Source organism: Triturus cristatus, chromosome 7 (genome assembly GCF_964204655.1).
Source record: "Triturus cristatus chromosome 7, aTriCri1.1, whole genome shotgun sequence".
In the NCBI taxonomy this organism is placed as follows: Eukaryota; Metazoa; Chordata; class Amphibia; order Caudata; family Salamandridae; genus Triturus; species Triturus cristatus.
Window position 1 is genome coordinate 1,639,114,595 of NC_140590.1, and position 27,160 is coordinate 1,639,141,754.

Genomic DNA, 27,160 nt, shown 5'->3' on the forward strand with positions numbered 1-27,160 from the left:
GTTATGCACCGATAGTCAATGCATAGTGTACTTTTGTGTCTTGCAGTTCCCACTGACAATGTAAACTGTTCTCTAACACCCGGTTTGAAGGAGATTGTAGAGATTGTTCAATGTAAAACAACACAAATAACTAAAATTGGAAGCAGTACACTCTTCTTCTTATGGGTATTCTTGAATAAGCAGTTGCAGATCCTCTTACTCAGGGAATGTTTTAACCCCTTCGCTGTGGGGGTAATTCCCCACGGCGCAGGGGGAGAGGGGGGGGGACGGTGCCGCGGTGTTCGTGACGAGCCCAGCCCGTCATGAGCACAGCTCCACTGTGACTCATGACCCCGCCCACTGATTAATTCTCCCGCACAGGCGGGGAATCAATCACGCGTGGGCAGGCCGCGGCTGTTATGACGAGCCCAGCTCGTCATGAGCACAGCTCCACTGTGACTCATGACGAGCTGGGCTCGTCATGAGCATGGAAGGGGTTAAAGAGGTCTGTGCGATTACTTTAAACACCAAACGTAAACATAAGACAAAATGTGAAAAATTTTATTATAAAAAGAAAGCAAAAGTAGAAATTGTCTCAGCTAAAAGTAAGAGTTCTTCAGATGACTCCAAAAGTGTAGAACACATTTCAGTGACAAACATGGCAGTGCTTCTCGTCAGAATGTGAGATGCTCTAAACTTAAACTCTCTATCAATTTATTTATAACCCCAAGACCAGGACAGTGGACGTATAAATGTTATTCTCCTCTAATCGTCCGTTTTGATAAAAACAAAAACAAAAATTGGGAATTCTCTGGTGTGAGGAATGTGCAATTTGCAGTTTTCTTACAAGCAATGCTATACCCTTTCTAAATGTTAATATACTTTGAATCGAATCCTTTTACAAGTTTTATTTTTTTACATGTATTTGACTGAAAACTAGGGGGCAGATCTATGTTGGAGTTGCGCCACTTTTACGCCGCCGTTGCGTCACTTTTGTAACGCAGCGGCGGCGTAAACCCTGCGCCACGTTGCGCCCTATTTACATCGTGACGCATCTATGGAGATGCGTCATGGTGTAAAGCCCTGCGCCACATGAAACCTGCGTCAGGTTTCATGTGGGCGTTTCCACGCAGGGGGGGGCGTTCCGTCGCAGGAACGCCCCTGAAAAGTGACTCAGTGAAATCTATAAGATTTCACTGAGTCACTTTCCCAACGCTGATGCGTCAAAACTCTGCGCCTGCTTGAAGCAGGCGTAAGGCTTGACGCCCCATGTTAGGTATGGGGTAGGTTGGCACAGTGCTGAAGTTGCGTCGCGCTTGCGACACAACTTCAGCACTGCGCCAACCTTACGCCGGCAGATACGTCATGCATCTGCTTGTCCTTGCGCCACGATGCACCGCATTGTAAATGCGGCGCATCTGCGGTGGCGCAAGGGCAAACTTGCGTGACGCATCTTCCCTGGCGCATCCATGCTGATTTGCAGGGATGCGCCAGGGAACATAAATCTGCCCCTAGGAGTTTGGATTTTTTGTACAACAGTAAAGTTGTCGATTTTTTTTTATTTGTTTGCATTATAGGAAGTTTGCAAAGTTTCCTGATTGAAGATGTTCTTCACCCGTTTAACGTTTTTCTGCACATTGAGAGATTGTAGTCCCTGCATTGAGGAATTATTCTCTTTCTAATCAACCCCAGCCAAAATGGAAACTGTGTCAATCATTTTTCTCTGGAAGGTTACTATTGCAGAGTTTTGTAGTTTTTTTGTGCACATTGAGAACTGTATGCAGCAGAAGTAATGATTTTAAAACAAATGTGGGAAAGCATAAAGCGTTGCAACTTTGTGAAGTTGTAAAGTGTGAATAGCACTTCATGAAGGTTCTGAGAAAAGATCCTCACAGTGGTGCCTGCCTTTATTTAACCCCTTGGCTGCGGCAGGAATTCCGCCGCAGCGCTGGGGGGGGTTTGGGGGCAGCGCGGTGGGGCTGTGCTCATGACGGAGCCACTCCGTCATGAGTCACGGTTGAGCTGTGCTCATGACGGAGTGGTTCCGTCAAGACTCCGCCCACGGCGCTAATCGCCCGCACAGGCGGGGAATTAGCGCCGCGTGGGAGGAGCGGCCGCCAACGGCCGCGGCATGACGGAACCACTCCGTCATGAGCACACGGCACCCGTGGCTCATGACGGAGTGGTTCCGTCATGAGCGGGGAAGGCGGTCTTGTAACTCAATACTCTAATTCATCACTGATGTCTCACTCAAGATTTTAGAGTTCAGTAAATATTAAGATTTTGTAGGAAACAAGACTGTGAGACAAAAGTGATGTTTGCATCAAGCACTATGGCACAAAAAAAATCAAGAATAGACTACAACTCGAGTAAATCACAAGCAATATCAAAAAGAGGCAGCTTAGTACGGTAGTATAGGTCCATACAGTATTATAAACTTCCATATATACTAGAGAGTATAAATAACAGCAATAACAATCACAATCAATAAACAAAATATTTGTCTATTATTATTTGGCAGAGCAGTTGTTGATGCCTCTGCTTCATGCCAGCAGCGACGCCAGCCAAGGACTCCTGGAGGCCACGGATCGCTGAATAGGATCCTCTGATGGCAGTAGAGTTGTCGCTATCGAGACTGAGGCCGCCAGTGTCTCTATCCCCACCTGCACCATATCTGTCAACTCCCGCTGGACTCCTATTGCTGTCCGTTGGAAGGTGATCTGTGGTCATCAGAGTCCAGGGGTGTGGGTGTGGTGGTAGGGGGCGCCCGTTGGTTGTTAGGCACCACAACCCTGCTGACACTCCCCGTATCCGGAGATGGTGTCCCAATGGAGTCCAGCATCTCTTGGAGGGTGTCGTGATTGATGGTTGGCAGGTTGTCATAATCACCATCATCTGTAATGTCCGGGTCAGGGTGCTGGCCAGGAGGTAAGGGTTCATCCTCTGCAATGAAAAGGGGAAATGCTATTGGTGCAGTCTTCTACATGTTGGTTTAAAGCAAAAGGGCATGACATTATATTTTACGTTCTCCATTGATACATAGGTCAGCTGCCACACTAGGCTGTGGATGGTGCTGTATCTTAATTTAAAATAACAGGACCTCAGCATTGTGATCAGCACCACTGTGTGCCTACACTGAGTGGATGGGACCTTTACTAGTAGTCTAAATGTAATCACTGACACTCATGCCATTTCATCATATGTAGAGTTGGTCATCTGCAGAGAGTCAGACATCTCTTTGATCTGGTCTATGCACTTGAAGGTGCTCATTGATCCTTCTGACTGTTTCAAATAAAGTCCTGGCAGACGACTGACTGCCACACAGTGATGGGAGCTTGATCATATGTAGACTCTCCAGTGCCTACAACACCTACATCATGTTTATGCACCTCCAATAAGCTGAAATGGCAGGCTGTTACAGGGTGACATGTGTCAGCAGCACCCCAAGATTATAGTGTTTCTGGGAATGGTGATATGTGCTTACTGAGGGGAATTTTCACAATTTTATGGGACAACATGGTGCAGTAGGCACTTTTTCTATGCAACCCTGAATCATTGGGCATACACAGGACAGCACCATAATCACAAGAATTGTGCGCACCCCATGTGTTTTCCCTTGCACTGGCAATGATGATGACTGGCAAGCACCAACACAGACAACCTTGTGCCATGGTGCAAGGGTGCTTGTGTTGGTGCACAGCTGTCCTTCTTGCAGCAGCGCAGGGGTGTGCCGAGGGATGGGACATACTCTAGTGTATACGGCCCTTCCATGTATTTGTGAAAGGATGCATGTTGGCAATTCCGATATGTATACATTTACGCCGTCACCCTTTTCACTTTAACTATGGCCCATGTTCCACAGGTGTACGTAGGTTGCATTCATCCCCACACCCAGTCATTTCAGTGTTGCTGAGAGGAGTTCAGGTGGTCTCTGCCATGGCAGTTGGCACATGTGTTGGCTGACCATGCATGCCATGACAGCTGTGTGCCATGTAGTTTGCTCAAGCTGAGTATGGAAGTGACAGTATGCATATCCCCATGTGTAGGTACTAGCCATGGTCCACCGATCCTCCGTCTCTCAGGTGTATTGTTGATCGTGTGGGATACCACTTGTATGCTATGAATTACCAGCCTAGGTTGATGTGCATGGGCCCAGGTGTATGTGCAGCTCAGCACAGTGCAAAAAAGCATTTTGCTGCCCCAAACAGTGTGAATAGGGGAGTGCAGGGTTGCACTGTGTGTAGGTCAGTACAATGCATTCCTGTGCTTTCCTCTCTGCTGGTGCACATTCAGCTGGGTAGGACCAATAGAGGCGCCTATTGGCCTATGGTGCAGGGGTTCCTGCACTGGTGTACATCTTATATATGTGCCCCGGCGCATGTATTTACTACAGGAATGCACCATATCTGTGAGTTAGGATAGCCCAGCTGTGACACTAGCAATGCTGCCCTATGCAAACATGTGAGCAAAACACCAATGAGCTTCCCATTGTTGTAATTTCCAAGCATCAAGTAAACAGTTGGCTACCGTTTGACCTGCAGACATAGCTACCTGGACTGCACGACCCTACGTATTTCCCCCCATTGTCACTTGTTGGTAATTACCCTGTTGCTGATGTAGTTGGTCATAGTCAGCACTGTCCTGTCCTGCTACTCCAACCACTGACTCCTCACAGATAACTGTGGACACCTGCTCCTCCAAGGAATTGAGCTCCTAAATAAGAAGGTCCTTCACACAATTTATCCAGCTGTCGGTCAAATTGTACATCATCTCTACTATTTAGCCTACAGCCATCGAAACAGCTTCAGAGATTATGTACTTTTTTGCTGACCATTGGATAAATAGCAGAGATTATGTATTATTTGGGCAGCGGCCTAGTAAATTACCACTTCCTTAAGGTAAACCTTCTTCCAGGCTGTGCAGTAAACATATAGGCAGAGTGAGGCAGCCCTATTATTTGTCCTACAAAGTTGTTTTCCTGAGTTTTTCAGGCATGCATATTCATATAACCTGGCACACTACCCCCATATGTGGCCATGACCACCCTCTTGCATTATAAATCCTCAAAATAGGTGTAATGTGCATTCTGTCTTGCATTCTTGCAAGGCTCAGGATTCATCTATTGGTTTTACTCAAATTAGGTGACATGTTCATTAATAAAGACCGCCAATATAAATTACCATCAAAAATAATCCCCAGTTAAGGGAAGAATGCTTCCTGTTCAATAGATCTCTTGTTTACACTGATGCATTTAGTTTTGAGGACTTTTTGGGCCCACAGACATATCTATTTTTAGCACTTAACTCACCATGACTTCAACATACTTAGGATCCAGCTGATGAAGCCCCACAGGGGTTCTTTACAATAATACTGTGTCCTCTGCATGAAGGAGCAGGGAGTAACTAGACCTCTCAACCAGAGGTGGATCAGCATGCACAAAGACCAACTCCCTCCCTGAGCTGCTAATATACTATGAAAAAAGGGAGCCGCCAGACAACCTTGTCAAACTCCTCAGCCTAACATGAATCACCATCTGCATGACCCTTTACTCCTGTAGGACTGAAAACCAAAGTGATTGATGTTTCCTTTCCAACATGTTCACTAAACCCGGTTCGACCCCAATCTTATATACCGCCTCTCACAGTTTTGACCTGTCCACAAAATCAAATGCTATTGAAAGACTCATAAAAGCTAGATACATCCACCCCTTTCATAATCTAAACCAATGTGGCAATTAGCAGATACTTCATTGTTCACTTCTACCTAATACATAACTGATGAATCCAAGAGGCATACGGGTTGATTTCAGCTGAGATTCACCCAGTCCTTTCTTAAAGATAGGAATATGTATAGAGTGTGCCTTATTGTCAGGCAGTTCACCCAAATTACAGGCCACATTATATACTTAGGTCAGCAATGGAGGCCATAAGGTACTATTGTGCTTATATAAATCAACTGATACTCAATAAGGCCTTGGTTCTTATTGTCCATGGTCTCCTCGGCTGATTTCCTAACTTCTCAGATGCAAATCTCTAAGTCTTTATGGCCAATTGGCAAAAGATGTTTGCATGTGACCTCCAAATCAAGACTTTCAAATAATTTCCGAAAATGGTTATCCCATTCCTCTTCTGATATCACAAAATCCAGGATAGAATCTTCCTTTTCCCCCTACTTTCACTTCCTTATGGTTTACAATCCCTGGCCTAAAAACATACACCAACACCTTTTCCCATGCTTTATTCCCACATGTGTTCTTATTTAAAGTTTTCATGTTCACTAAAATCTCAGCACCATCTAGGAGTTGTTTCAATCGCTGCACATACACCCCTACATGCTCTTCTAAAATTAGTGTTGATGAGGAACAGAAGAACCTCAGCAACAATGAGGGCTAGGAGGGCCTGAGTGCACCGATCAGGATCAGAGAGGAGAGGACACCAGGGTCATGAGTAGAAGATTCAGGTAAACGGAACGAATATGACCAGTACCAGGAGACAAATGAAAAGAAGGATCAGACACAGAAGAACCAAACCACAATAATCAGATCAAGGAGGACCATTGGGCCAAAAGTGAATGGACCAGGATCGAGAAGACCACAACCGCATAGGACTAGGGCTATCAGGACCAGGAGGCCTTGGATCATAATGACTAGAATGGATATAAAGGAGCAGGAAGCCCAGCCAAGCCCAGTTGGACTAGAATCAGAAAGAATATGAGGGTCAGACTCACAGGCATCCTAAACCAGGGTGACAAGAACGACATGAACAAGGAAGAAACACAATATGAAAACTAGAAGGACCAGAGTCACAGGGATGAGGAAGACCAGACCCAAGAGGACCATTACACGGAGGACAATGATGGACGGGACCATATTCAGATGGACAGAAAGAAGGCAGAACAGGCAAACCAAGAGGTCAGGATGCCTAGAAGCGCTAGGATGGAAAGGAGAACCAGGGGACTAGTAGGGCTAGGGAAACCAAGGCCAGTGAGACCAGCTCCATAAGACCAATACATAAGGACCAGACAAAAGGGTACCAGAACTAAGACCAGGACTGTATGAACCAAGGTGACCAGGAATAGAAAGATTAGGAACAGACACACCAATGGGACCAGATAACCCAGGGGACCAGAACCAGGACTAGGATGAGAATTAGGGTAAGGAAGATGAAAAGATCCAGTACTGGAAGCCTGTGAAAGAAGAGGCACAGAATCCAAAGGACTAGGGGCAGGAATACATAGGAATGACGACCAGCCAAACCAGGTAGTACAGGGCCATGAAGTTCTTAGACTAGATTGCACCGATGATCAACGAACATCAGATCTAGGAAAGGCTAGGATGATCTTTGACAGGGCAAGTTATTGCAGAGCCATGTGAGCAAGGAGCAGGGGGATGTGGGCCTGGAGGATCAGGACCGGAGTGAAGAGGACTACAAAGATCAGGACCTGGAGGGCAATGGATAGTATGTCTAGGATGCTAGGATAAGCAGGACAGGGACCTGAAACACCAGGGTGGCATTACCAAGGGCACCCAGAAGACCAACCGGAACAAGAGGACTAGGTAAACTAAAAGGATCATGACCAGGAGGACCAGACACAGGGCTGAGAGGGTCATGAAGATCATAACCTAGGGGACCAGCGCTCGGATTACAAAGTGGGGCAAAGGACAATCATTACAAATCACAGGAACAGGGTGAGGAGGATAAGATATAAGAAGGCCAACCAGAATCTGGAAGACCAACTGGACTGGACAGTGGTGGCTAGGAGGACCAGGACCAAAATTTCCAGGGTCAGGAGGACCCAATTATAGGGAATTTGGATTAGGGAGAACCTAGACCAATGGCTGCAGTAGATGTAGGACTAAATGGACAATGGAAAGATCCAGAAGAACCATGATAACCCAAACTCAATGGTGGCAGATTTGTGATAACCCTGTGTGGGAGCACATACTTTAATCAAAACATGTCCTGGTATGGAACAGATTCTGGGAAATGCCAGAGAAAGGAAACTTTTAACATAATGTAAATTTGGTAAACTCCCCAAAATGCTAATAGTCCCACTGCTTTAGTCACAGACAGATGGGTTTTCTTGTGATTTTATGTATGGTGATTTATCAAAGTTTGTTATTTGTTACTCCTCACTTTATATACTTTAATTTTTTTTTTTATGATTTGGTGTTATTTTATCTGTCTTCAAAAGGTATACCCAAGCACTCGTCAAGTATCAGTTAGCATAAATGCAAAACCATTTACGGCATGAAACACAATAAGTTAGTCTTTTGCTTCTTTCTTTGCAGTTTCTTTTCTTTAATATTCCTCTTTTAACAGTAGTTCATCAAGCCAGCACGTGTTTCGTCGCCTCCGTAAGATAGTACATGCGACTTGATCACGGCTAAATAAAGAATAATGTGATATTCTACATTAATGTTGTCATTCTTGTCCACATTTTTCATTATTATTCAACTTAAGTGCTCCCAGGGTGAATAAAGTGGCATTGATTTATTTAAGGTGAAGCTGTCACACAATTGTGACATACACTCATGCGGGGTGCACAGATGGTGATGAGCGGTCCGGTCATAGTCCATATACGTGCTAAACAAAAGGGATGATCTGTGCCGAATATGCGAAGTGCACGTGAGAAAACGAGTGGTAATGTGGTAGGAGGTAATGTTATCTGTCACGCATTCTTATGGGACTGTAAGGTATGTATAGTCTCCAAAGATCAATCCCCCGGTGGAAAAATTAAATAAAAGCGGTACTTTTCTTAGGAATATTTTATAAGCGGAAAGGTCTCAAATCTAAGGATCAGAATAAATCAGACCAGCAAGAAACAGACCAAAAAAGGACCACTAACCTGAAAACTGTTCTCAATAGTGGTCTGAAAATATAAAGAGAAACTCATACAACTATGTAAATGGATGCTCAAGAAAAAACATTTGTAGTTCTCTATGCGTCTCACAAAAAAAATATTTTCTGGAATGCCTTTCAATACATACATAAAGTGTGACGATAATTCCAGGTCACACTATCCTGTGACGCAAGGAGGTCCCCTGTTGAGGGTTTGGCACGTTATCATGTGAGATTTTGGATTCCAGGTTTATTTCGTTAAGTCTAAACGTAAAAAGATAAAAGCAATGTATCTGCTATTATGACCTGGTGTCCACTCCCTCATTATGAGTCAAGGCTAATTTCTTCGTATTTCTGAGTCCTCACACATCTATCGTCGTGTGAGAGCAGGTATTAGTAGCATCCCCTTACCTTCCTTTACTTTATCGTAGATCTCGATTGGGGGGTGTATCGCTATCTCCTCGTGCCGGACTCCAAATACAACTGCCGGTCTCCGCGTTGCAAACCGGCTTATCTGGTGCTTCCGTACCACGTGATCAACCATCAAAGTGATTGGATACTGCCAAAGCTAGTGGGAGGGCTAGTTAGGGCATGGCGCACAGGAAAGCTAATCAGTATGTGACCATTGCGTTTGGGGTCGCGTAACTACTAAAGTGTGATACAGTCTGGATTATTATCAAAATTATACCTTTAACATGGGTATACCAGACGGAGTGTAGTTAATCGTTTCTTGCCGTTTCTTCAAAGCCACACGTAATATTTTCTAACTGTGTAAGTGTATACAAAGCCTACGTAGTGGCCATTTTGTATTGGGATCAGATTTCGAACCGAAAAAAATGTTGAAACTTTATTAGCCCCGAGTATGTGTGTTAATGCACAACACGAAATCGAAAAGCGGTCAAATCAGAAATGATTGTCTGCTCAGTGTAAGCAACGATCATGTGTTTACTCAAATCCGAATCCATTTGTAAAAATCTCTAACCCATAAATGTTGCCATCTAATTCCGTTATTTGACATATAAGTTCGTATTGTGAGAAGGAGAGGAACTTAGACGACTGCTATCATTATATTAAAGCACTAACCAAAACCCAGCTTAATTAAAAAAATTTTTTTAAAGAATCATTAGAGACTACACATACCGGTCTATGTGTGGTCGGATAATACCTTCTTTCCGTATCGACGTTCAGTGACTGTTATAAACTTTTGACAGACCCGTGTACATAGCATTGCAGCATCAGAAATGGAAAGATATCTTGTAAGGCGCGATCCCACCCTCAGGATACTATTTTCAACATATTACATGTTCATACAGAGAAAAAGAAATCAAATGCAGTTACATTTCCAGGATACAGAAGACATCTCATATTTATTTGCCCAAGAAATAGTGTAGATATTTCTATCAATAGGTCTTTTGACTGTTCATGATCAGAATACGAATGAGGACTGTATTCGAATGAATAGATTAGTGTCCTGAGGGTTTTTTAATCCGGAGATGACACAATCGAGGTATTAAAGATAAATAGCTTTCATACTTTACTAACTGGCAATATTCTGAATTTCGATTTTAATGGACTGTCGTGTTACTATTACAGCGCACATGTTCTATCTGAATAAAAACTCTGTCTAAAATCATATGAAGACATTTTATGGACCAGATATACGGATAAAACCACGGCAGGATACATAAGGATATTTGTTTCCAAACAAGAAATGTGAGTTTTTTAAAAATTAAAAGAAATAAGACTGACAAACAATGCATAATAAATAGGATAGTGCGTTAATTGCGTTTTTTTTGGCTATCTAAGAATATAAGGAAAACTCCTACCAGCTATTAAACATTAACAGTAGTGTAGAAGTCATAGCCTTAAATGAGATTGTAACATGAGGAGTACCCAAAAAAAATCTTGGACTATCTCAAAGTTTATAAATATGTTCTGTGTGCACTTTATAAAGATATTCCACTATAGCATTAAGTGGTTTATAATAACGCATAGAACCCATATACAATGTATAGTTTCAGGAATGCGTGAGATGTATAATTGCTAGTCTCACCTCTTAGGGTGTGGTATGAGTTGTTGGACAGTAGGATGAGTCAAATAAGGAGATAATTAATTTATTCTGTTTGCCACTAAAATTATTGTATATGGTTTTTTTCAGATTATTGTTTTTAATTGTTACCGATATTGGGATCTTTTATAACATTTCCTGAAGAAGGTGTTGGCTGTGAATCAGTGCCCACCGAAACGCGTCGATGCCCTTAAAAAAGGAAACCACACGAAACCTATGTTCATTTTTGTGACATATATAAACGGAAGTGAGATCGAGTAGGGTCACAATTGATGAAGCTTTGATTTGGTGGTTTTCTTTGATTCAATAGGACTTATATGTTCTTTCTTTTTCTGTTCCCAATTTTACATTTTGTGTTTTTTATCTCATTGCATTTGTAAATGTATTTTTTTTTTAAAGTGACATTTGTTTATGAACATATGATAATTACTTGTGTATTGCATCATATGACACTGTCATTGCCTCATAATTAGCTACATGACAATGTTTATTGTTTGATATTTATGATTATCGATGAATTTTTAATAAATTTGTATCATTTATAATTCGTTGTCTCCCTTTTGACCATTTTCCTGTTGTCCATTCTCAGCCGACGAATGTAAGTGGCTTGTATTGAAAGGCATTCCAGAAAATATTTTTTTTGTGAGACGCGTAGAGAACTACAAATGTTTTCTCTTGAGCATCCATTTACATAGTTGTATGGGTTTCTCTTTATATTTTCAGACCACTATTGAGAACAGTTTTCAGGTTACTGGTCCTTTTTTGGTCTGTTTCTTGCTGGTCTGATTTATTCTGATCCTTAGATTTGAGACCTTTCCGCTTATAAAAAATTCCTAAGAAAAGTACCGCTTTTATTTAATTTTTCCACCGGGGGATTGATCTTTGGAGACTATACATACCTTACAGTCCCATAAGAATGCGTGACAAATAACATTACCTCCTACCACATTACCACTCGTTTTCTCACGTGCACTTCGCATATTCGGCACAGATCATCCCTTTTGTTTAGCACGTATATGGACTATGACCGGACCGCTCATCACCATCTGTGCACCCCGCATGAGTGTATGTCACAATTGTGTGACAGCTTCACCTTAAATAAATCAATGCCACTTTATTCACCCTGGGAGCAATTAAGTTGAATAATAATGAAAAATGTGGACAAGAATGACAACATTAATGTAGAATATCATATTATTCTTTATTTAGCCGTGATCAAGTCGCATGTACTATCTTACGGAGGCGACGAAACACGTGCTGGCTTGATGAACTACTGTTAAAAGAGGAATATTAAAGAAAAGAAACTGCAAAGAAAGAAGCAAAAGACTAACTTATTGTGTTTCATGCCGTAAATGGTTTTGCATTTATGCTAACTGATACTTGACGAGTGCTTGGGTATACCTTTTGAAGACTGTTTTGTTGCTCTGCCACAATAATTTAGGGAGGCTGGTGGTTCTCCCCAACCCTTTAGCACCGTAAATAACGCAATCTCCACTAGATAACAGGTGAATCAACCACAAGCGCCTATTACCTATTAATAATACCACTACCCATAACAAGTACCATGTTATTTTATCTGGTAATGTAGATGTTTTAAGGCTTTCAGTCAAAATAAACTATTTTGACTGACTAATCAGTCCTTTTTTTCATTGCATCATAAATGTATCAGAGTTAAAGTGTGCAACTCACAAGCCAGAGCACCAACCAAACATGGTAGCCTTCATGAAAGTACTGCACATGATGGTTTTACTGAAAACCATTACATTTAGAAGCACTATGATAGTCATCCGTATTGAACATAATATGTCATTATTTTACAATTTGAAAATGGTCATCACCCTTATAATCCATGTAGCAGCCATCTTGGAATAGTATTGCACAGACTTACACATACTGTCTCAGTGTCCTACCATTCCAGCATGGCCACCTTATTTGGAATCACTGTGGTGGCTGTCGACTTTTAATTTTTTGTGAGACTAGCATAGGTCTTGCTGCAAGCACTAAGGACTTATGTTAAGTATCAATAATGGTCGCTTCCTGCTAAACAGTCCTTTAGGTTGAGGTTACAGAACTGAAGACAAAGGTGAATATTTGTAATGCGCTCGTGAGAAAGGAAAGCACAGCTCCTGAGGCAGTTAATTCTATCCATGACCAGCTGGGAACACTCGGGGCCAGATGTACGACCGTTTTTTGCAGTCGCAAATGGGAAATCGGCCCAGTGGCGACCGCAAAATTGGTCTGTCCCATGTACAAACCCTATTTTGTGAGTTGGTAAGCTACTACCGACTCGCAAAATAGGGTGTGCGACTCGTTATTAGGAAGGGGCGAGCCAAGGGCGTCCCTTCCTTATAGTGACTGGCACTTCAATGTACGATTGTTTTGCGACCGCATTTTCGGTCGCAAAACACACGCAGTTTACCATCTACTTCAAGTAGGTGGCAAGCCACTCGCAAACGGGAAGGGGTCCCCAAGGGACCCCTTCTCCTTTACGAGTGTGTGCGAAAATATTTTTTAAGAGCAGGTAGTGGTCCCAGGGACCACTGCCTGCTCTTAAGAAATGAAAAGAAACGTTTAATTTTTCTTTTTTTAATGCATTCCATTTTCCTTTAAGGAAAACGGGCTGCTTTTTGTAAACAAAAACTGCTTTATTTAAAAAGCTGTCACAGACATAGTGGTCTGATGACCCCAGTAGGCCACCATCCCTGTGAGTGCTGGCCATTCCTAATGAGGTAGTGTAAATAAGACGTGGGGAACCCAATAAACCCTTGAAGGCTTGGGGCATGTAACAATAAATAGGTAAAAGTGCCAACAAGGGATTACTATAAAGGAATCAAATAAACACCAATCACATGAATAAATCTGTTGTCAAGCCCAGCAATGGTGACTGACTAATGAACAATCAAGATTAGAATCAACTTATTTATACTTTGATTAATCTTCCAGTAAACAGTTTAAACAAGCGTGTGTGTATAGTTTAACAAATCAGAATATTTAATACAAGCAAATAGACAGGGTACAAAATAATATACCTACATACAGAGACTGAGGTAAATCAGTTCTGTACAAAAATTGTGACCTCAGGGTCCAGTATGTAAACATCTATTCCAAGGTTTTTGTGTAATGGAAAATGAATCTGAGGCAACAGAAAACAATTCCAGAAAAGCAAATAATTGTGGAAATAGATGCGCTAGTCGACGTTTCCGTCTCTATGGCTGATAGCATCTCCCTCATGAATATTAATGAGGCAGGCAATTTGCGACCCCATTAGGAATTGCTAACAGTGTCTGAGACGCTGTTGTAAATTGCATTTTGCGAGTCACAAATTGCGAGTCGCAAAGCAACGCAATTTGTGAGTCGCAAAATGTACGGGTCGTACATCTGGCCTTAGATGCCTCTGTTCCCAGGTTTATGGTACTCTTTTTATCACCCTTACAATTATATAAGGCAGATCCATCATCCATGTCGGGTTTAAAATTAGTAATTTATGAAGTGCCAGCATTTTTCTGCAGTAAGCACACTAACCCGATTTGCTATCTTGGCTTTAAGGAATCCCTCATGGAATAAAAGGCAACACCTCACTCCAGAACAGATTGTGTTTCCAGAGGATACTTTTAAAATCTGTTTAATTTACATTCTACAGAGCCCTTTTCAATCCTCTATAAGCAATGTTCCCAGCACCTTTAATCCTCTTCTGCCTAAGAGACTCTTGCTGCCCTCTTTCTCTTCAGTACCTGGAAGTGGCTGTCCTGAATGTACGTTTTCATCTTTGTCAAAACAAAACGAGTGACTCATTGTTCCTTTGCTTGTCTGGCAAATTACTTCATTGAACAGCATATGCATCTAATGGACATGTTTTGGAATGAGGCACCAGTATAGGCTCGTGTTAGATAAGGCTCAGACCGACAATGCTTTCTTAAGTCGTGTGTGCTGCAGCACCACACACTCCAGCTCTGTCTTGCACTTATACTATGGTTAATCAGCTGTTCCTATTAGTCACGAGCCTTTTCATTCCCAGTCAGTGCTAGAAATAAAGCAAGCATTGGCAAAGCCTACAGATCAAGCTTAAAACACTGGCGTGCAGAAGTAATATTTGTGTATGCTAGCACATTGAAGCCAGGTGGAAATGCCTGGTCGCTCAACTCTTTGTGTGTGGTGTTCATCAATGATGCTATTGACAATATAACTGGCAATGCTATTTGCCACATTGTCGGTGATGTCATCAATGGTGTCATTGGTGATGTCAGATTTAATGATATAAGTGATGTTTTGGAAAATTCCATTTGTGGTGTCATTTTCACTGTTGCGTATGAAGTTATGATCAGTGCATAATGTGTGCCTAATTTTGCGTGGTGGATATTTTAGAGTTTATTGTGTAAACTTTATATATTCCCAAAATGTTGTGTTCAATAGCTTTGCAAGGTATGTACAAGGGCTAAAATCTTCAATTCCATATGATATGTACAAGTCGAGGAAAGCTCCTAATTTTGCCAGATTTGTTTTAAATTTTGTCCAATCAAATTTAGAAGGTTTCTAACTTGTAGCATGCATGCTCAGACCATAGACGGTCAGAACAACCTGATGCCCACCCAGTCTATTTGTTGATGGATCACAGTAACTTAGTGATCACTATCTGGTTAATGGCAGCACTTGGGTACTTTTTATGCTCTTTCAATGGAAGGTGTCCTGCCTATTAGCTACCACACCAAAACACCAAAAAGAACGACACCAGCAAGACACAATTTCATCATGAAAAAAACACTGTAGATTCAAGTACACATGAACTACCTTATAGATACATGTTTTTGAAACTGGTTCACCTGCCAAGAATATTTTGCAAATCAGCTTCATATTCCAGAGACCATCTTAGGCTCCAGAAGACATCAGAAACAGCACTGGCAGTCAGCCAGAAGCAAACTTCTCACCATGACATTGAGACTGTAGTTACACCAATTAACCTCTGGGGAAACAGATGTGCATAAAGGGTTGTAGTTGTAGCCTAGTGTTATGGCCAACATTCAAGATATGAATGCTACATTTGGAAAACTTGTGCTAATATGGAGTGAGGTGGAACTGTATGGGCCTTTTCTGGCAGTGGGAGAAATGCACAAAACGCCACACCAAGGGCTCGTGTCCATTTGTATGTAAGATGCACGTTCACATGATTGACTGAGACAATTGAGTGTGATGAATGCAAGTTATGGATCTAAGTTTTGACTGGGATCAACCGTATATTCCTTCACACTATAGGATTTTGAGCTAGTATCACTGAACAACTTTGGGGCAGTGAAAGGATCATCATGGATAGTCCAGAGCAGAATCAACTAGTTGTATTCCTATATGCCAGCTCCATCGGATCATATCCCTCCTGCCTGTTAGGATGTGTTGGGAGATGTTTGTACGTACATTTTTTAAGGATCAACGCATGTCTCATAAAAGAGCCGGAAATACCCTGCGGTAAAGTCTGTTCCTACCTTCCTGCTCTAGGCCGTAGACGCATCGAGGTCCAGGTGCCTCACGTGGAGGACAAGAGCTTAGTCATCCTCTCTGACAAGGATGGAGACTACCTGCCATAAATGATGCACAGAGTACCTAAGCAACCATTCAGCCTCGCAGAAATGCCAACTCACATCTGTGAGACTCTGTTCTTCAGGTGGGCTTCTTCTGGCTGTCTTTAAATCCTGAAGAAGCCAAAAATTATCTTATAATATGAACCAGAATCTCAAAGACTTTGATCGTTTACATTGTGTTTAAAATATGCCTTCCATCCTGGAGCCTTGGAAATATTCTTAACTAGTTAACATCCTATTTTATTTCCCATTGACATCTCCCTTTCTCTATTCCCTCTGATTAGGACTCTTGCAACCCCTATTGATTGCTATGACTTCCATTTTGCTCTCAGAATTTGGTCCTGTAATTTTATCAGTGTTCGCCCTTTTCGTGCATCAAACACGTTTCTCAATCTCTTGGCCTAAGAGCCAGGGGCCAAGAGTTTCTTAAAGATCTTTCCCATAAAAGAGAAAACAAATCTGCTGCAACAGAAGCAGGCAGTTCTGGTGTTGCTAGGAGATATGTGTCAACTGCGAGCTACATGGGGTGGATACGAAGTTAGGCAGTCATCAATGTACATGAGCAGATGTAGGCAGTGGCGGGTCCTCGAGGGAGTGCTGCGGGGCGGTGAGGCGGGGCAGGGGAAGGTGCAGGGTGGGGGGTAGTAAACTCTGGAATTAGGCCGAACAAAGTTCAGTAAAGAAATAAATAAATAAAACAAATTACATTGCGCGCGCTGCAACGCCAAATCGGCAATGCAGCACGCAATGTAATTCATTTTATTTATTTATTTACTCAACTCCGTTCGGCCCATTTCCGCAGTTTACTACCCCCACCCTGCCCCTCCCCCGCCCCACGTCACCGCCCCGCAGCACTCCCTCGAGGAGCCGCCACTGGTAGCAGGGCTATAGTGGGTGCCAGAAAACAATGGTGCTGAGCCTTCTTGAAGTATAAAACATGCTGACGTAATGACATTTAAAGGCACCGGTGTGGGCTAGTTCGCACCATTGTACTGGTGCACGGAAGGGTCAATTAATAGGATTTTACATTTGTGTGACAAATCATTCTTCTCGGAACTTTGGCAAAAGTTACCTGCAAATCAAACTTAAGAGTTACATTTCTGCATAGGTTCTTAAGAGTTCATTGATCTCCATTCATCTTTCTGTGCAAAGACACTCTCATTCACTTAGTACAGGAAAAAAGGTGGCAATACGTCACTAGTTTGTTAAATTGAGTGACTGTCATGTTATGTTGTGTTACCTGGCATTTGCACTTACCATTACTGTGTCATTGTAAAACACTAGTGCAAGTACACACCACAGGTCCAAGCGACCTGTTTGTTTGATAGGACTGTTGTGGGCAGTAGCGGCCTGTGGTGGGAGTGCTGCTGGGCGCTGATGTGGGGTGGGGGCAGGGCAGAGTGGGGGTAGTAAACTGTGGAATACGGCCGCACAGAGGTAAGTACACAAATAAATAAAACGAATTTTGTTGCGCGCGCTGCATCGCCAAATGCATTTTGCGATGCAGCGCGCGCAACGAAATTCGTTTTATTATTTGTGTACTTACCTCTGTGCGGCCGTATTCCGCAGTTTACTACCACCCTTCCCCTCTCCCGCCCCATGTCAGAGCCAGACGCGTAACACAGGCCCCCACAGCCCCCGTGGAGCGGGGGGCCCCGAGCTGCAGGGGGCCCCCTCAGCACAGTACTCGGGCATGAGAGCTCCGGATTAAATCTCTGTGTACCTTGCAGGGAGGCCCCTTCACCTTTCGTTACGCCACTGGTCAGCGCCCCACAGCACTACCACCACGGGTCGCTACTGGTTGTGGGGATGACCCTTGCAGGAAGAATTCGGTGAGGTGTGTGAGCATCTGACATGAAGTCTGATAATGTTGCATTGAATATAACAATGCTGGTATGCATGCTGAGGTTTAAGGATATGTGAGAAAGATAAGAAATTGTGCTTTCTGCGGCTTTATTATAACAGAAATTGGCCTGTTTCCACTGGAAGAAGCATTAAGCTGTTTTGTGCTGTGGTTCAATAGTTTCGTAATTGGGTGTTTTTGTCGTGGGTTGCTTGAAGATCAATAAGGCCCTAAAAATGTGAAAACGTTTTTATGGTCTTTCGGGTGGTTTTCAAGTTTCATTGCCTAGGTGCAGAGGGAGTTCCACAGTTTTCTAGCTTGGACTGGACGAGACTGACCTCTGAGTGCTGAATCGTGAACTTAGAGTTGTAGGAGTGTGTAGTAGCAGAGATTCGTCTAAGGTTGCGGCCCTGAAAACTTTGTTGATGGAATGTCGGTTTTTATGACATGCAATGCTTAGTGTGTTACGCAGTCATTTGAGCGCAATATGTCGAGACACTGGGAGTCAGCGCAAGTTCAAATGAGCCGGGTGATGTGGGTAGGGCGACCAACTGACACAGGTGCAAATTCAGGACAGTTAATGTAAAAATGCAGGACAAAGGGTCCAAATTCAGGACAAAAATTCAGGCCAGAAGGTCAGAATCCAGGACAAAAATTCAGGACAAAATTTACATTTTGCAGACACAGCAGAGCAGGTTGCACAATATTACATAAGTAAATAGACAACCAACACAAGTACAAGTCAAAATAAGTTTATATTAGGTTGCGAGAACCTTGCACTGCGTCTGTTGTGTCTGCAAGTGAAACTTAAACACCTGCGTTTGCATATTAAAAACAAATGAAGAAAAAGATCAAAGCTGAAGGCTTCTCAGATCTTACATGCCCCCTCTACCCAGTGAAAAAAACACACCCGATCTGATCATTCATCCCAAGGGGATGTGATGTGCAACAGCTAAGGTGGCTCAGAGGGCCATGGTAAACATGAAAATAATAACAGCACAACAGCAGAAACTTTGCCCTATTGGAGAAAAAGAAATAAATAATAAGGGACAATTGTATTTGTACCATTATCGCTGATTGTATGACAGTTTAAGAGGCTAACAGTGGATTCACCTGGGTAACACACGCAAAAAATAAACCTCCGCCTCCCCAGAGCGTGGCGCCTGGTGAGGTGACAGGAGCCCATGAACAAAAGCAGTTTGCCATGCCCTGGGCTCTGGCAGGAGGAGGCCCAGCAAATGCTGTCACTGCTCAGAGGCCCATCATCATTCTGTATGTGATAATTAGGTCGACATACAGAATGATCATGGGCCTGATAGCAGCCTGTGCCAGGCCAGGGAGGGGCTGCTGCAGGCCACTGATCACAGAAGGAGCCTGAGCTGGCCCCTGCAGTGAGAGTTACAGAACTCGCAAGCTGCTTGCAGGGGGAAGCTTGCTCCTATTTCTGAAAATACGGACAAAAGGCGTCTGTGGAAGAAACCCTAACCGACAAGAGGCCCAAATTACGGGCAGTCCGTGAAATTTACGGGCGGTTGGTCACCCTAACTGTGGTGCTGGACTGTGCGATTCTACAGCAGCAGCCGCCTTTCTGTCGTGCTCCACCTTTCAGCATTAGAGTCGCAGTTCTCATTGTCAGCTCTGTAGTTCATTTAAGCTCCTCAGTGTCAGTCGCCATTGTCTGCGGTGCTGTTCTTTCAGTTTTAAAGCATCAGCCGCCCGTCTGCTGTGCTCAACCTTTCAGCGGTACATACGCAGTTCTCACTGTCGACTCTAATACATTCTAGCTCCTCAGTGTCAGCCGCCACTGTCCGTGGTGCTGAAATTTCACTTCTCACTGTCGACTCTAGTACATTTCAGCTCAGTGTCAGCCGCCACTGTCCGTGGTCCTGAACTTTCAGTTCTCATGAGTAGCAACACAGTCTGTAGCGTGACCAACTGGCATAGGTGCAAATTCAGGACAGTGAGTGTATAAATTCAGGACAAAGGGTCAAAATTCAGGACAAAAATTCAGGCCAGAAGGTCAGAATTCAGGACACAAATTCAGGCCAGAAGGTCAGAATTCAGGACAAAACTTTGGGATAAAATGTACGTTTTGCAGACACATCAGAGGAGGTCACACAATATTACATAAGTAAATAGACAACCAACACAAGTACAAGTCAAAATAAGTTTATATTAGGTTGAGAGAACCTTGCACTGCATCCGTTGTGTGTGCAAGTGAAACTTCAACACCTGTGTTTGCATATTAAATACATTGAAGAAAAAGATCGAAGCTGAAGGCTTTTCAGATCTTACATGCCCCCTCTACCCCAGTGAAAAAAAACACCCGATCTGATCATTCATCCCAAGGGGATGTGATGTGTAACAGCTAAGAAGACCAGGGTAAACATGAAAATAATAATAGCACAAAGGCAGAAACTTTGCACTATTGGAGAAAAAAAACAAATAATAAAGGACAATTGTATTTGTACCATTATTACTCCTTGTGTGACAGTTTAAGAGGCTAACAGTGGATTCATCTGGGTAACACATGCGAAAATTAAACCTTAAACCTCCGCCTCCCTAGAGCATGGCCCCTGGTGAGGTGACAGGAGCCTCTAAGACTTGGGGGTCTCTAGTTGGCACAGGTATGCACTTGTGACAAATAGGGACCTCCTCCTTTAGTCAGGGTAAAGGGGTACATTTCCAAAATAACCCCTGCTCACCCCCTTGGTAGCTTGGCACGAGCAGACAGGCTTATCTCAGAAGCAGTGTGTAAAGCATTTGTGAAAACATACAGTAACCAAGTGACAACACTACAGATGGACACCACACAGGTTTTAAATCAAAAATAAGTATTCTTTATATAGATTTACCACAAGGCCATTAAACGACAAAGATCCACAATACTGTTACTTTAGCTACAGTGGCGACATCCCTTTACGTGATGCGACGACAGCGGCCTTGGCGGCGACACTCTTCTACGAGGTAGCGAGACGCTTCCGCTCGATGCGATGTTGCAGCAGCGACACCCCTTTACGCGATGCGATGACAGCAGCTCTGATGGCAGCACGCTTCTCCATGGATGCGAGGCGCTTTTCTTGATGCGATGCAAAGTGACAACTATGATGGCTGCGATGGCGGCACACTTGTTCCTCGATGCGAGACTCTTCTCTTGATGCAGTGCAATGTGTCAGCTACGATGGCTGCGATGGCGACACGCTTCTTCGGCGTTGCGAGACACTTCTTCGATGATGCGAGATGCTTCCGCTCGATGTGATGCTGCAGTGTCGACACACTTTACGCGATGCGATGACAACAGCTCCGACGGCAGCACGCTTCTCCTACTTGAGTCGCGCTTCCAGCTCCTTGCGACACGCAGTCCCTCAGAAGGCCCAAACAGCAGCAGCAGGCACTTCCAAAGGACTCTGGGGAGCTGGGGGGTGAAGTCCGTTGTTCCTGAGACTTCAGCAGGAGGCAAGCTCTTTTCCAAGCACTTGGAGATCCTTCACAAGTTGAGCAAAAGTGCACACAAAGTTCCTTTCTCCTCTCATTGGTAGTAGGCAACCCCTGCAGGCCAATCCCCCAGTTTCAGGAATAGTCTCTCCTCAGTTTCTTCTTGGTTCCTCTCCTCAGCAGAGTTTCTTCTTGTTTCTCAAAGTGATCTAAATTCTTGGGATCAGAGTCCCAATACTTATACCCCAAAATCCTTTGTTCTCTGAGGGCAGAGGGGCCTTTGCGTTGTTAAAACCAGTTCTGGTCAGTCTTGGAGCACTTTGTTTACCTGACTCCTTCTTTCCTTTCAGAGTGCAGGGCAGAGACATCAGGCGCACCACAGGAGGTGGAGCCAGCATTGTGGAGGGAAGGCACAGCCCTATTCAGGTCCCAGTTGCAACTCCTCCCACCCATCTGGATGCAGATCTCTCTATTCACCACTGGGACACCTCACCCTGTCTCCTGGAATTCCCCAGCCCTGTCACTCAAACTCCAGACAGGGAATACACAGCCTAGCAGAGGCAGGTTTGAATGGTTAGACAAGGAAATCCCTACTTTCTAAAAGTGGCATTTTCAAACACAGAATGTTAAAACCAACTTCACTAAAAGATGCATTTTATCATTCTGAGTTCAGGCATACTAAATTCGAATTTCTACCATGTGCCCTGAGTCAGTTAGGATTATAACATGTAATAACCAAACTGCCCATTCTGGCCTATGGAGAACAGGTAGCCTTGCAATAGTGAAAAACGAAAATGGCTGTAATTTACTATTAGAACATGCTACACACACCAGGGCATGTCCTACCTTATCCTTACAATGCACCCTGCCCTTGGGCCTACCATAGGGGTGTCTGATATGAAGAAAAGGGAAGGTTTAGGGACTGGCAAGTGGGTGCACTTGCCCAGTCAGCATGACAGTACCAGACTGCACGCAGGCTCTGCAATAGCAGACCTTAGACACACTTTTACAGACTGCTTCTGTGGTTGGCACAAACAGTGCTGCAGGCCCACCAGCAGCATTTGGATTTACCAGCCCTGGGCACTCCTGGTGCACTGCACTAGGGTCTGACAGGTAAACCAAACAAACCAATCATGGAATCACAAATTCATGCATTAATTTACAATAGGGAGCACTTGCACTGTGGCACTGGACAGCATTGGCACAGTGCCCTGAGCAACTAACACCAGCAAAAATACATGAGGCAACAGCAAAAAAATGGAAGGGAGACCCACGCCAATGTGCCAGGTCTAACAGAGCCCATAAACAAAAGCAGTTTGCCATGCCCTGGGCTCTGGCAGGAGGAGGCCCAGCAAATACTGTCACTGCGCAGAGGCCCATCATCATTCTGTATATGATAATTAGGCTGACATACAGAATGATCCTGGGCCTGATAGCAGCCTGTGCCAGGCCAGGGAGGGGCTGCTGCAGGCCACTGATCACAGAAGGAGCCTTAGCTGGCCCCTGCAGTGAGAGTTACAGAACTCGCAGGCTGCTTGCAGGGGGAAGCTTGCTCCAATGTCTGAAAATACGGACAAAAGGCGTCTGTGGAAGAAACCCTAATGGACAAGAAGCCCATTACGGGCAGTCCGTGAAATTTACGGACGGTTGGTCACCCTAACTGTCTGTGGTGCTGAACTGTGTGATTCTACAGCAGCAGCCGCCTGTCTGCCGTGCTCCACCTTTCAGTATTAGAGACGCAGTTCTCATTGTCGGCACAGTGGTTCATTTCAGCTCCTCAGTGTCAGTCGCCATTGTCTGCGGCGCTGCTCTTTCAATTTTAAAGCATCAATCGCCCGTCTCCTGTGCTCCACCTTTCAGCAGTACATACGCAGTTCTCACTGTCGACTCTAATACATTCTAGCTCCTCAGTGTCAGCACTCAGCATTCTAGCTCCTCAGTGTTAGCCGCCACTGTCCGTGGTGCTGAACTTTCAGTTCTAAACCAGTAGCGGCACTGTCTCTGGTGCTGAACTGAGCAGTTTTAAAGCAGCAGCCGCCTGTCTGCCATACTCCACCTTTCAGCATTACAGACGCAGTTCTCACTGTCGACTCTAGTACATTTCAGCTCAGTGTCAGCCGCCACTGTCCATGGTGCTGAACTTTCAGTTCTCAAGCAGAAGCGACACTGTCTGTAGCGTGACCAACTGGCATAGGTGCAAATTCAGGACAGTGAGTGTATAAATTCAGGACAAAGGGTCAAAATTCAGGACAAAAATTCAGGCCAGAAGGTCAGAATTCAGGACAAAAATTCAGGCCAGAAGGTCAGAATGCAGGACAAAACTTTGGGATAAAATGTACGTTTTGCAGACACATCAGAGGAGGTCGCACAATATTACATAAGTAAATAGACAACCAACACAAGTACAAGTCAAAATAAGTTTATATTAGGTTGAGAGAACCTTGCACTGCATCCGTTGTGTGTGCAAGTGAAACTTAAACACCTGTGTTTGCATATTAAATACATTGAAGAAAAAGATCGAAGCTGAAGGCTTTTCAGATCTTACATGCCCCCTCTACCCCAGTGAAAAAAAACACCCAATCTGATCATTCATCCCAAGGGGATGTGATGTGTAACAGCTAAGGGGGCTCAGAAGACCAGGGTAAACATGAAAATAATAATAGCACAAAAGCAGAAACTTTGCACTATTGGAGAAAAAAAACAAATAATAAAGGACAATTGTATTTGTACCATTATTACTGGCACTGGGGTTCAGAAAAAGAAAACCTTTTTAATTATCAAGCTTGAAAGAACATTTAGTCGAAACCTAGGTAGGTTAAGCCGTCACTCCTGTTATCCAGAAACCAGAGTGAGGGCGTTGTGGACTAATAAAAAAACTACTAAGGCGTTTCAGATCAAAAGACCAAACGTGAGGTGCGCCATGTTGCAGGGATTCTGCTTATGCACAGGACTATGCGCAGGAAACCAGGACCTCAGAGAATTGTGGTGTACCAGAAACTCCCCTCAGAACTAAGAACCCCTATCCGACTAGCTTAGTGTCACATTCGTTATCCGAGATTTAGCTCGGCGGTCCTAATGTATAGACAACCCAGAACAAGCGACTTAGATACTCTCAGGAGTGGTGGGAATCCGAAGTACCCGTTGGTAGCTATATATCAGTCCACAACAGAATAACAAAGACACAGTAAAGTTTAAAGAGTTTATTTTATAAACCTCGCGTCCTAAGATGCAGTACTTTGGCTAACACAAGCAGACAAATGGTTAGGATCAGCACCATCAGCATTGTTACAATACCATAGAAAATGAAAGGAGCAATCATAATAATAATGACAGTGGAAAGCAACCACCCTCCTTTCTCTAGCAACTAATAAAGAAGACTAATAGAAGGTCTCTTAGGCTTGCATGGGGGACCCCATACCTTATAGATCAGCTTAGTGGAATCACATCACAGGATCAGCTAGGCTCTCTCCTGCAACAGCTCTTCGTTTCGAATGTAACAGAAAACATGCTGCTCTGTAATATTAAAGGGCTCGTCTTTCAGGTATTGGCAGCTGTCATAGATTGCTTTCGGTCACGGTTCATTTGCTCCACAACACTATTGCCCTCAGGCCGGTATGGAGACGAAAATTTGACTTGGATCCCCAAACTTCTCGTGGCTTCTTTGTAAGCCCTAGAGGCAAACGCAGGGCCCTGGTCAGAATGAAGGGTACCACATGCAAAACTTCCAATAAAGACACGTAAATCCTTGATGACCGTCCGGGCATCAGTACTCCTTTGCGGCCACACCCACAGAAAACGTATGCACGAATCCACTGCAACCAAAATGTACTTGTGCGCAGTATCAGAGGAAAAAGGACCGCAGTGATCTAAATAAACACACGCAAGTGGTTGATTAGATATAAACAGCTGCGTCTGTGGTGGATGCGCGACAGTAGAAGGTTTAATCTGCTGGCAAATGTCACATAAAAGAACATAAGCTTGCGTTTGTTTGTACAAACCGTACCACCAGTAACGTTGCTGCAAAAGAGATACAGTCGCCGAAACGCCGGCGTGCGCAGACGCAACACCTTCGTGGGCAGCTGCAATCAGAGATGGTCTGCAGTCCGCGTTGGGAATCAATCTGTCACCAACGTCGTTAATCCTCACTAACGGGACGTTATCAGGACTTAAACGATAATGGTAGTGGGAAGGGAATCCTTTCGGAAAGCCCGTCCCTGTCTCGGACGCAGCAATAGCTGCCAAGATGTCATCATCAATCCTAGTTTTGGATCTTGTAACTGCTGCTACTAAATATGTCGCCACTGCGGTTTTTGCTGCCTCGTCAGCCAAACTGTTACCGACAGCATGGACACCAACACGCTGGTGACCAAGAGTGTGAATTACATTCATGAGGGGCAGACCTTCTTTAAGTTCTGCCACTCGAACCCAAAGCGTTTTGTGCTTCACTGTGCTACCTTTCGAATCACGAAAGTCATTGTGACTCCAAAAGTGTAGATTCTCGTTGTACGATTGAACACAATAGAACGAGTCACTCACTATAAGGGTGGTCACTCGAGGATCAGGAAACTCCAGTGCAAGCACCAGAGCTTTCAGCTCAGCCAACTGCGCGGTAACATCACCCAAAGACTGCGTATACACGACATCAGACTGGAACTCACCATTCACGAAAGTGCCCGCAACAATTGCGCAGGCTGCTGAATAGGCGAGCTTTGATCCAGTTGCGGGTTGCGCAGACCCATCAGTGTATATGACACAATGGTACACCTCGAGCGGGCGCAAAGTCACAGGAGCCGGATGAACAAATTCATACTCCAAGAACTCCTGTGTCTGTAATGCCGCGTCAAAGATATATGTGACGTCAGGCGAAGTCAAGGAGTTTGCCCATTGTATCCACCTTGGATGCAAAGCCTTAGAATTAGGTACACTGGCTTTAGTGACCACCTCAAGGGCAGGGTACGGTGTTACCACCAGCATGTGCTTCCCCTGTGATAGCGCTCGCTCTTTCAGGATCGCCATCTGAACTGCTGTCAGTACTTTCTCGACAGCGGAGAAGCGCAGCTCAGCCGAAGTGTACAGATGAGATTTATATGCAATGGGGACGGTGTCGCCCTCATTGAACGTCAAGTAGGTGAAACCCACTGCACCCGGTACAATTCTAATGACTAGGTTAGTGTGATTATCACGAGTTTGTAAAAACTTTGAAGCAAGAAGATCAGACTGCAAAGATTGCAATGCAGCCGAATGCTCAGGCAGCCAGCAAGATTTGGTAAAAGTAGGTTGTACCAAGGCATAAAGCGACTTGATACGCTGGGCATAATCAGGAATGTAGGTACGACCGAAATTCAGAAAACCCAGAAAAGATTGCAATTTCTTCAGTGTCGTAGGAGTACTAAGGCGTGCGCATTTCTCAAGGAACTGCGGAGCCAAG

General features: G+C 44.1%; 1 protein-coding gene across 1 annotated transcript in view; it reads right to left on the bottom strand.

Annotated features, from left to right (window-relative positions):
* Window positions 1-2,674: 2,674 nt before the first annotated feature.
* Window positions 2,675-27,160, bottom strand: part of LOC146812601 (uncharacterized) — a 34,778-nt gene continuing 10,292 nt past the window's right edge. Inside the window, exons 2-3 of the mRNA XM_085615171.1 lie at window positions 25,731-26,949; window positions 2,675-2,922 (exon numbers count right to left, since the gene is read on the bottom strand). Of these exons, the coding sequence (XP_085471297.1) occupies window positions 2,675-2,922; window positions 25,731-26,949 (1,467 nt within the window). The remainder of the gene's footprint in view (window positions 2,923-25,730; window positions 26,950-27,160) is intronic.